The sequence below is a fragment of the Bacillus rossius genome, chromosome 10 (assembly GCF_032445375.1).
Source record: "Bacillus rossius redtenbacheri isolate Brsri chromosome 10, Brsri_v3, whole genome shotgun sequence".
NCBI lineage: Eukaryota > Metazoa > Arthropoda > Insecta > Phasmatodea > Bacillidae > Bacillus > Bacillus rossius.
Window position 1 is genome coordinate 36,361,550 of NC_086337.1, and position 11,114 is coordinate 36,372,663.

Sequence of the window (11,114 nt, forward strand, 5' to 3'; positions counted from 1 at the left end):
TTATAAATACTTTAAAACATTTGTGGACGGTTGATTTGGTTAGGATAGCTACATTAAAGATACTGGAAAAAAAAAAAAAGCATGAACTTCGGGGAACTTCGGGTTTTGGCTCTCTCGTCTGTGAAAAGAAGGCTTCCCTGCGCGCACGGCCTACCTGATGCACACTGTGCGAGCATAGAGGAAGGAACTCCGCGGCGTGCAAGCACCACGCGACATCCCGGAGGCGGTGAACATTTCACACGAGTGTCAACACTCAGTTGGGCGGCGGGCACTGCGGCAGCTGACTGCAGAGACGACAAACGAGAAAGGTAATGTGTTTACGTAGTGTACTATTAAATCCAACATTATTTTTTTTAATTTATGGATAAATGTTTTTAAGTTCTTTACTGCGTATTCAGTTGTATTTAAACATAAAAATAGTAAAATAAAGTAAGTAATTGGATAATTTGTGATGCAAAGCTGATTAATTACCAAAATATATTTGGTTTTGAAAGTACGTATAAAACCCTGGAACAATTTGTTCCGTGAAATACAACCGATTGTATTTAAACACGTAAAATATTAAAATGAAGGAAGCTGTTGAATGTACCTCATATATATATATATATATATATATATATATATATATATATATATATCTACAGTTTTAACATTTAAAGCTTTTTTTTTATTATTTGCTAGACGTCTTGCACCTTTTAGGCTTTTAAATAAGCTACCGTTTTCTTGCGTTAGTTGCGTGTTGACAACTCGTGCTCTTAACATTTGCCGCGAAGATTACGAAACAAAGTTAAAATGTACTGTTGAAGAAACTATTTTCCTGCTTTTTACAAAGAATTTTTTTTTGATTTCGGCAGTCGCTGCTGAAGACGTAAGACACAGTCAAACTAATCAACAACAAACTGTTCAGTTGCGTTTGATGAAGCTTCTATGCCTCAGTTAGATTGTTCGGCGCTGTGGTTAATTAATTAGTGCTCGCTTAAACCCGTATCACACGTAGCGGTCTCCGGCGAGTAAAGGTGAGACTAGCTTTTCTACCTATCAGCTTGCCATTTTATGATCTGGACATTTGAGATTTTTTTTAATGGGCAACAGATTCACGCCGAAGGTCGGAAACACACTCATCGACAAAAAATTTACTTTATTATTCACAAGTATTTTTAACTATAAAATTTTTATCTGTACTTCACTATCTAACTAATCAACACACACATTCCTTATCAGAACCTATATATATTTCTCGGAACACCCATTTTTGTTGCCGTATTCACACCAGATTTAAAAAAAAAACACACTCGATGGTGGCTACAGTAGAACTTTAATTAATCTTTTTGTCTTTAGAACCCAACACGATTATGTCAAAATATCGATAACGTCATCAATACTGTGGCTCTTGTGACATTTTTGGGAGACAAGCGAGGGAATGTGTAACGGTTTCCCACAAACTGCATTTATTAAGTAAATAAAATTTCGTGTATCGTGAAGTGAACTGGAATGCTAAACATCGTAGTAAATTTTCTGATACCATTTTTTTTATTTCAAGTGAACTATAATATTTTAAACTTCAAATGATATTTGTTACCGCATTTTATTGTAACTAGTTAGACACAATTGCGTATGAGATTTTTTTGCATGATTATATTTTCTAGTTTTTATTTTAATGGTTTTAATATTGAATTATACAAGAGTTTTTTTTAGGTAGATTTGTAGGAATTAATACCATAACTTGACGTAATCAATTTCCCTTATTAACCATGTATGTAATAGGTGTTACCGAAGTTCCACAAGCGAGCAGCGAACTTCGGTAAACTCCGGAAATGTTCGGGTATCCAAGTTAGACGAATGTAAATATTCGGACGTGCCTAAAAGTCTTTTTGAATACTAGGCTTCCCAGTTTCATTTCGCTCGGGGTTATTTATAGACAAAAAAATAAAGTATCCTTCATGCCATAGTCACAATAGCGTGGTAGGCTCAACGTGGTTTATGAGGAGGAAATAAAGCTAACTTGTTAGCAAATCACGTTACACATATGTGACGTCAACGTAAAAAATTACCTCCGATTTACTTCATCTCCGATTTACTTCATCTCTGATTTACCCCAACTTCCCTACAGATTATAATGAAAATAATTTAAAGAAATTTTTTTATTAATTTTTTGAAAGATAGCGATACAGGTTATTTCTTTCTGCAAAAAATTGGGGTGTAACAGATTCAGAAACCATACTAATATTAATGACGCCACTAACGCGGCGGCGCTCACGTATTAATACCTACGGTACCATACTTTATACTTAAAACCCACATGGTTTAGTATATTTGGGAAACCACTATTATATTATTTGTTTATTAATATTAAACTATGATTTAAATGTCACGGCTATTGTAAATAATAATATAGCCCTACCTATTCTAGTAAAAAAAACACCATACAGAAGGTAAATTATTATTAAAAACAGTAACATTTTTTTTATCATAAATGGTCATATAATAATTTCCAAGATATCAAAAAATATTGTGCAAAACAAGCGTTCAAATTAATCAACACACACATTCCTTATCACAATTTATATCTATTTCTCGGAACACCTATGTTTGTTGCCGCATTCACACCAGATTAAAAAAAATCACTCGATGGTGGCTACAGTAGAACTTGAATTCATCTTTTTGGTCTTTAGAACCCAACACGATTATGTCAAAATATCGATAACGTCATCAATACTGTGGCTCTGTATAAGAAATAACCTGTAGGTATTGCTATCTTTCAAAAAATTAAAAAAAAAAAGTTCTTCAAATTATTTCATTCTAATCTGTAGGGAAGTTGGGGTAAGACAGAAATGAGGTAAATAGGAGGTGATTTTTTTACGTTGACGTCACAGATGTGTAAAGTGATTTGCTAACAAGTTAGCTTTATTTCCTCCTCATAAACCACGTTGAGCCTACCACGCTATTGTGACTATGGCATGAAGGATATTTTATTTTTTTGTCTATAAATAACCCCGAGTTAAATGAAACTGGGAAGCCTAGTATTCAAAAAGACGTTTAGGCACGTCCGAATATTTACATTCGTCTAACTTGGATACCCGAACATTTCCGTAGTTTACCTAAGTTAGCTGCTCGCTCGTGGAACTTCGGTAACACCTATTACATACATGTTTAATAAGGGAAATTGATTACGTCAAGTTATGGTATTAATTCCTACAAATCTACCTAAAACAAACCTTGTATAGTTCAATATTAAAACCATTAAAATAAAAACTAGAAATTTTAATCATGCAAAAAAATCTCATACGCAATTGTGTCTTTAACTAGTTACAATAAAATGCTGTAACAAATATCATTGAGGTTTAAAATACAAATGAGTTATTCCCGCGCTTGTACCGTATGAACGTGCAATCCGTCATTACTTCGGCACCACCTTATTGATGACGTCATCGATATCTCTATCATATCGAAAATCTTATAAAATATTTTTAATGTAGCTGAACTAACCTCGCCAAACTATAGCTTTGTTGCTATTTCTTAAACGAGCGCAACACTAATGCTGGAGTTATGTTCTTTCCACACACTTCCATATTTGTTACGTCAGCGATAAGAAATCTCTGGACACGAAAGACTTAATAATTATAAAGTTTTTTCTATTACTGCTGCGTAGCGGACCACTTGTTACCGAAATGAGAATTCGAGTTTTGTTGTATGTATATGATTGACGTTACAATTATATTTAATGTAGTTTTATGTTTTGTTTACTGAATTTATTTGTGAAATATTTCAAGTACATTTACGTTCAATAATTATTTAGAAAAAATAATAGTAATATTTGGATTAAAAATTGTGAGAATTGTTGGCTGTCAAAAACTTAATACGAATGTAATGGCAAGAATAATTTTACAAGTAGTTTGACACGCGTTTGAAAAAAAAAAATGGGAGCTCGTCTTTCACTACTCGCCAGTGATGTGTAACATCTAATCTCGGAAACGAGCTAATTCATGTGTTCTCATGTTGAGAATATAATTATAATACGAAACACGGGCACAAAATTTAATGTGCGATACCATTAAATAATGCCGAGCGTGATAGAAATACGCAAATTGTGCATTCAACTGCATTTCTGGACGTGGATCACTCGTAGTTTCCAAACCCACCGCTAGTATTCGCTGCCGGAGCAGCTACGCTGACTATTGAGTCACGGCTCTTATAAAAGCGAAAAGACTTGTAAAATACTGAAACCCCGATTCTGGACCTGATTTTTAACAAGGAATTTAAATTAAATTATCGCCCATCTTGTTGAAATTCACCAAGCAGTCAACGCGATAACGTTTCCCTATATCTTTGTGAACCCTGGTTGGCGTCATCCTTCACAGATGGCAGCACCGTGTTTACACGTTTCCGTTCCATTTTCACGAAATCGCTCCCCGCAAAAATGCCGTTCCACCGACGAGAGCTGAGGTGGTTACACATCGAACACGCGCGCGATGAACGCGATTATTTCACCGTCGTGTCGCGCCGTTCGCGTCGCGTGTGTCGCGCTTCTGTGACCCCGGCACAGTCGACGGGCCGTGGAAGTAGCCGGCGTGCCAATCTGCCGGGATGGCTGAATCCGTCCGCGCACCAAGTCGATACTCAAGCCGCTGGACTCGCTCGCACGTTGCACATTCTGAATTTCCTTTTCGGAGACGGTCGAACGCAATGAACAAATTTCCTTTGGGAACGCGCTGTTGTTGTATTTTCACAATATAAAATTTAACTGTCAATAAAATTATATTTTAAACATTACCAATCTTTATATATATATATATTTCTTGTGTGCGTGTGTATGTCACTGAACTCCTCCTAGACGGCTGGACCGATTTTGATGAAATTTTTTGTGTGAGTTCACGGGGATTCGAGGATGGTTTAGATTCACAATTGGATATTTTATCTCGATTCTGAGTTAAGAAAAAACTAAAAAAACACGCTTTAAAAGCAAAAAAACTAAGCATTGTTGATAATTAGCCTCCATGGCAACGGGCTTTTGCATTGTTGTTGCCTTCTGCGTAAACATGGGAAAGGTTTTTGGTAACGGCAGTGGCGTGCCCAAGAGGAGGGGTATGTATAATGAGAAGATACAAAATGTCCAGCGTAGAAATACTTACCGCCATATGTACATTTGGGCAGGACAATGTCTGTCGGGTCCGCTAGAAATATATATAGAGATATATATGTAGAAAGATATATAGAGATAGAGATATAAATAGAAAGATAGAGTTATAGAGATATACATAGAGAGATAGAGAATTAGAGAGATAAAGAGAGATGCTTAGTATACATTTAAAAAATTGATTGAGGCATTGCAACACATGCCGGGCATTATCTAGTAAATATATATTAATTTGAGCACACGCAACTATAATTTTCCGGCTTGTCGCATGCTGTTTGCCAAGTAATTACTCATTCTCGTCACTTTTATGGGTGATAAATGGCTTGGAAAGTAGATATATGACAGGTCAGGTCAAGGAAAACCTACGTCAAATTTAACTCGAGTGGCCGTCGAAAATAAAGTAAATCGTTAAGTTTGTTATTCAAGTGACTCATATTTCATTACAACCCGATGGCTTGAAATTTAGATGACTGTATTGATTAAACTACTGTACAGTTGCATCTGTTGAATTAAGGAAACCTGGTTCAGTGTTATAAAATAACTTCTCGGACAACATTACGAGACTTTATTATTTGACGTGTATACGAATAATCCACCACAACATTTTTATATTTATTACATTCGCCATGGATGTAGATCCCTGGGAAAACCCCTTCATCGAGAAGGCAACCGTCACTGAAATGGGGAAGAAAAACGTACTACTGACACCAAAACTATGTTTACGAACAACTTTTTTGAATTGTAAATTTGCTCGCTTATTGCATGCATAGGTGTATGTGTATACACACACAAACCTATACAAATACAAACACAATGCATAAATATATATAAATATGTATAGACCATCTAATACGATGACTTGGACAGTTACCCCCCCCCCCCCTCCTCGCAAAACTCATGGGCCGCAGATTCCTCACCTCCCTTACACCTCCCCCCTTTTCGGAATCCCACAGATTTGTGTCCTTGACATTTATTACACTGAAGAAGCTTGTATTTTTTTTTTTTTTGCGAACGAGTGTCTAGAGAATCGTACACATCCACGTGGTATTTATTTGTAGAAATGATGGTGTAAATTTCATTTAAGAGCTTCTGCCTAATTCAAGGGAAATAAACTAAACTTGGTGTCACCTCGAACTTAAAAAAAAGAAGGTAAATATGTAGTTTAGCTGTATTTGCAAAAAAAATGTTAAAAATCTGAAAATACTTTTATTATATGCTCTTTAAATTTCTCTTTTCATTAAAGCCGGCGGAGATAAGAAATTCCAAATACTTTAGGACATATCGAATTTTTTAATTTTCATAGTTGGGCGATATTTGTTAAATAAAATTTAAAAATTCCGAAAATACTTTTATTTTATGCTCTTTAACTTCCTTTTTTTTTTCACTAAACCCGGCGGAGATAAGAAATTCCAAATACTTTAGGAGATATCGAATTTTTTAATATCATCACAATACATGTGCATTCATGCGGCGTGCAAAATTGTTTCTTGTTTAAGAGTATGAATTTTTTTATTTTTCGCGATGTAGGTGAACGACTACATCATTTTCTACTGATGGCAAAGGAATTGTAGCATTCTCTAACTTAAGTGAGTTTTTAACGTTTCAAATTTTAATGTTTTCTTTGTATTTGAATATTGTTGCGCAAGTAATAATTTAAAAAAAAATTACGTGAGTTCCTACTGTCCATCCTTTGTCCCGGTTGGTTATGTCAGGTCAGTTACATTATAAATAATTTAAAACTAAAGAATAATTAAAATTAATTCACATTATTTTTAATGTCACCTTAGTTTCAAAGTATTTATAATGTAACTGACCTCACATAATCGATCATTTTAATTAATTAGGCATTCACGAACACACGGCAAAATAACAAAAATGACGGCGGTCGAATGATTACACACTTCTATAGCAAAATTAATAACGGCGATATCTCCTAAAGTATTTGGAATTTCTTATCTCCGCCGGCTTTAATGAAAAGAGGAATTTAATGAGCATATAATAAAAGTATTTTCAGATTTTTAACATTTTTTTTTTTCGCAAATACCACTCAACTACATATTTACCAAAATCTGTACTTTTACAAAAGTTTTTTTGGAAAACAGTTGCCAATATATAGTTTGTAACTTTGTACAACACATGGCTATGGTTATTTTTGCATATAAGAAATACGTTTTTCGAAACTATACTGAGTAGGTATTTCTTACTTAATTGGCGCATAATTTTATATTTAATTTGATGTTTTATTCAAACACATTTTTTTTTTCAAAACCATGGAAAAGTTAATCGAATATTCAATAATTGGACACAATTTTTTTTTTTGTTATGCATGCTTATCTTATAATTGTGCGAATATAATACTGGAAAGTTATCCAGGTAACGGTTTACAAATAACTCTTAACTATTGGAGGTACTGGGTCAACACAACAAGAAGAATCCGAAACCAGTATTTGTGCGAACACTATTTCGTGGTGATACAGTAGTTTTCATGTAAACTTACAAATATCGGTAATTTTACCCGAATATTTATGTTCCTTTAAAAAAACTATTACAGTGTACCAAAGGACTGCACAAACACTCGTACCATGCATGTAGACGGTAAAGTAATAACACAGCTATGTACAGTAACACGCAGTGTACGTAAACATGCGGCCAAGCACATGGAAAAATGTTTGTGTCAACCATTTTTGTAAGCTTGTTACGCGCAGTTGTTTTATTATAACTGCAAACAATATTATCTGATAATTCATCATTGTGTTTATATCTGAATGATTTTTTTATTGTATCATTAATTTTTCCTAATGGTTCGAAATACTCTGTAATTATTGGGAACAGGACCCATATTTATGACAGGAAGCGAGGAATAGGCCCTGAGTGGACGGTAACTCTTGAATCAACATGCATCTTCAGTTTTCTCGGTAGCGGCGCGGAAGAACAATAGTTGGTGGTTGGGCCCCTTATCTTAGCACGGGTCATTAGTTTCAGAAGTGCGTTTGGGGCAAAATGGTTTGGAAACTGCTACGTGATATCTGACGTCAAATCACTCACCTCCTTTTGAACAGAAAAAAAAAACTTTCCTCATATTTATCTTGTCGCTATTCTGAATGTTTTGCCCAAATTCGATCATCCAAAATGTAACTGCTTCTGAGGATGAAAATCTGCTCCTTGCCGTTTGGCACATATTTTTTAAAATAAAAATACATTATATATTTTTTCTGAGAAAAATAAATCACCTGAAGTTTGTATGGTTATAACAGTACTGTAAATATTGGGTTTAAATGCAATATTAAACAAATTTAATGACAATTATCCTCCCCTCCCCTCCGGCTGTAAATACTGTAGAAGAAATACGATTTTCGTTAGACTAATAAATAAGTATATGATCAGTATATCAGTATAAGTATATCATTGAATGGCGCCCGCATGATTGAATAAAAAATATCCTGAAACAAAAGACTCGGTACATTCTCGTAATAACTAAAATATATTTTCCTAAATGTAAAAAAAAAAACTAGGCTTATCGTATTTTGGGAACGAATAATCTCAGGACGAAATATCCACAAAGCTTTCCGTTTGTTATAAAATTCATTAAACAGTAGTTGATGTATAAAGTTTTATCTTTTGTGAATTTTTTGGTTCGCTCCATCCGCCACATGTGGCGGCACCGTAGTTAACGCGTTTCCGTTCCAAGTGACCTCGTTTCATTCACCACCAATATGCCGTACACCGAGAGCTAGGATGTATATCGAGAGCCAGGTTGATCCCGACAGGTTCGGACGAGCATGGACGAGTCCGACCTGCGCCGCCGCCGCCGCCGCCCGGACTCGGCGAGCCTGGAGGCGGAGGTGGCGGAGCTGCGCGGCAGCCTCGCGCGCATGACGGCCACCGTCGACAAGATCTACAACGTGGTGAAGATCATCTACTGGGACGGCCAGCGCGCCGCGCCGCCGCCGCCGCCACAGTCGCGTCCAGCCCCTCAGGGCCTCCTGCGCCAGGTGCTCACCAGGTCCCACCTCAAGGCCGCGACGACGCGGGACCCCCCGAGCCGCAGGGGGCGCCACCGCGGCTGCCGGGTCGCCTTCGACCTGCTGGGACCATCCGCCGCCGCCGCAGCCCCGCCCGTCCGCCCCCGGGCAGACCGCCGCTCCTCCGGGTACGTCGACGACTCCACCTTGCGGTGGGCCGAGCTCCTGCCGAGGCTGCTCGACGGACCCTCGCGCTTCGAGGGCGAAGAGTACTTCACCGGCTGCCGGCAGCCCCGTCCTCCCCGGGACGCCCCCGAGGACGTCTTGCAGCCGATAGTCGAGGGGGACCACGAGTTTCCGACGGGAATTCCCGTCGTCGTCGTCGTCGGACCCGACGTGACCCCTGATCAGGCTTCAAGCGTCGACCCGCTCGGACCTGCTGTCCGGCACTCTCCCCGGGTGTCAGAGACCGCGAAGATGCACGTCCCGAGCTCCAGGCCCGTTCCCGTCTCGTCCAGCGCAGGATTCTCGGGAGGAACCGCCGACGGGAGCGAACTCCAGGACCTGTCCGGCGGATGTTCCCCTTCGCCCGGGGAGACGAAGTGGACCTCCAGTCTCGATCCGACCCCGGGATCGACGGCGCAGGACTCCAGAGCGACCGGGCTGGTGGCAGGAGCGGCTGGCGTCGCGAAAACCTGCTCCAAAGGAGGAAGCTGTCTCGTGCTCGTCCACTGCCAAGGTCTGCTGGAGCGGATGTTGAAATGTGGCTGTGCGAGCGATGACTCGGCGAATCAGCAGCCTGCAAGCACCTCTACTGATGGAACCTCTACTGATGGAACCTCTACTGATGGAACCTCTACTGAAGGAACCTCGACTGAAGGAACCTCGACTGAAGGAACCTCGACTGAAGGCACGCCATAATGTAAAGATTAAGACTCAGCTGGTGTTCAGCAGTGTTTATTAAACGTGACGACCCATTCGGGTGACAAATATTGACCTTCTTTTATTAATACGTTTTCTAGTCATCAGATTAATTTTAGCTTGTTATGCAGGCGTGTATAAAATAATTACTTAAATGCAATTAATTATTTTTTATAACATATTAGTCATGCGAGAGTATTTTAAATAGCCGAGAGCTCAATTTTAATGAGTACTGTTTTTTTACGTCGCGTTTCTCAAAGTAAAATCATTTTACAAAAGATTTTAAAAATTTAATTGTGTTAGTTGTGAAAAAAAATTCTACGTAAGTGTTAAATGTTCACATTGATCAAGTGATAAATCTTTATATTTCACGGAAACGAAGCCTAGTGCACTAAACAAGATGTCCTGTATTAATTTATGTATGTATTTATGTACTTGCTCTAAATCTTGCTTACTTAATTTTCTGTTCGTTATACATCATATATTAAAGGTGTTTTGTATTCTTGTACGCCTATATGTCACTTCAAAAATAACTTTGAGCGATTGAAAAAGTTCTTTCAAGTGAAGGATATGTGATACTCAAAATAAATTTACATCTCTTAAGTGCAGAAATTACAGTTGTTTCTCAATTTAATAAAAAAAAATTGCATGCTTTGTGTGTGTGCGTGCTTCGTGTGTGTGCAACAACAGCATCAGTACTGCTACTTGCCTTTGTCTTGTTTTCACAGCCGATCAGAAATAGGGAAGACTCTCTAAATCAGAAACCATTTAGATCGGTTTCGTTTGAACAGAAAAATAACTGATGCATTTTTATTACTATGTTCTGCTCTATTGTAGAGTAAACGCATTTCCTACGAATTATACTGTAAAAAGAGACTTCCCTCATTCTTATTCTTACTCCTACCCATTTCTAAACAAATGGAGCAGGAGTTTAAACACAAACGATCGGCTGGAGGAAACTAAAAATCGAATCTCGCGTACTTCTATTGTGTATCAGCCATAAGGATTAGTCTAAAAGTTTTCCATTCTGTCAGAACATTGAAAATTTTTTTTTATTAAAGACTTCGTTTTGATGTTTGATGTCCAGGCAAGGTACA

At 37.8% G+C, this 11,114-nt stretch overlaps 1 protein-coding gene across 1 annotated transcript; it reads left to right on the plus strand.

Moving 5' to 3' along the window:
- The first annotated feature begins 247 nt into the window (after positions 1-247).
- Positions 248-10,629, plus strand: LOC134535953 (uncharacterized). The gene is made up of 2 exons (XM_063375380.1): positions 248-308; positions 8,902-10,629. The coding sequence occupies exon 2, from the start codon at positions 8,914-8,916 to the stop codon at positions 10,015-10,017; it is 1,104 nt and encodes a 367-aa protein (XP_063231450.1). The 5' UTR covers positions 248-308; positions 8,902-8,913; the 3' UTR covers positions 10,018-10,629.
- The last annotated feature ends 485 nt before the right edge of the window (positions 10,630-11,114 follow it).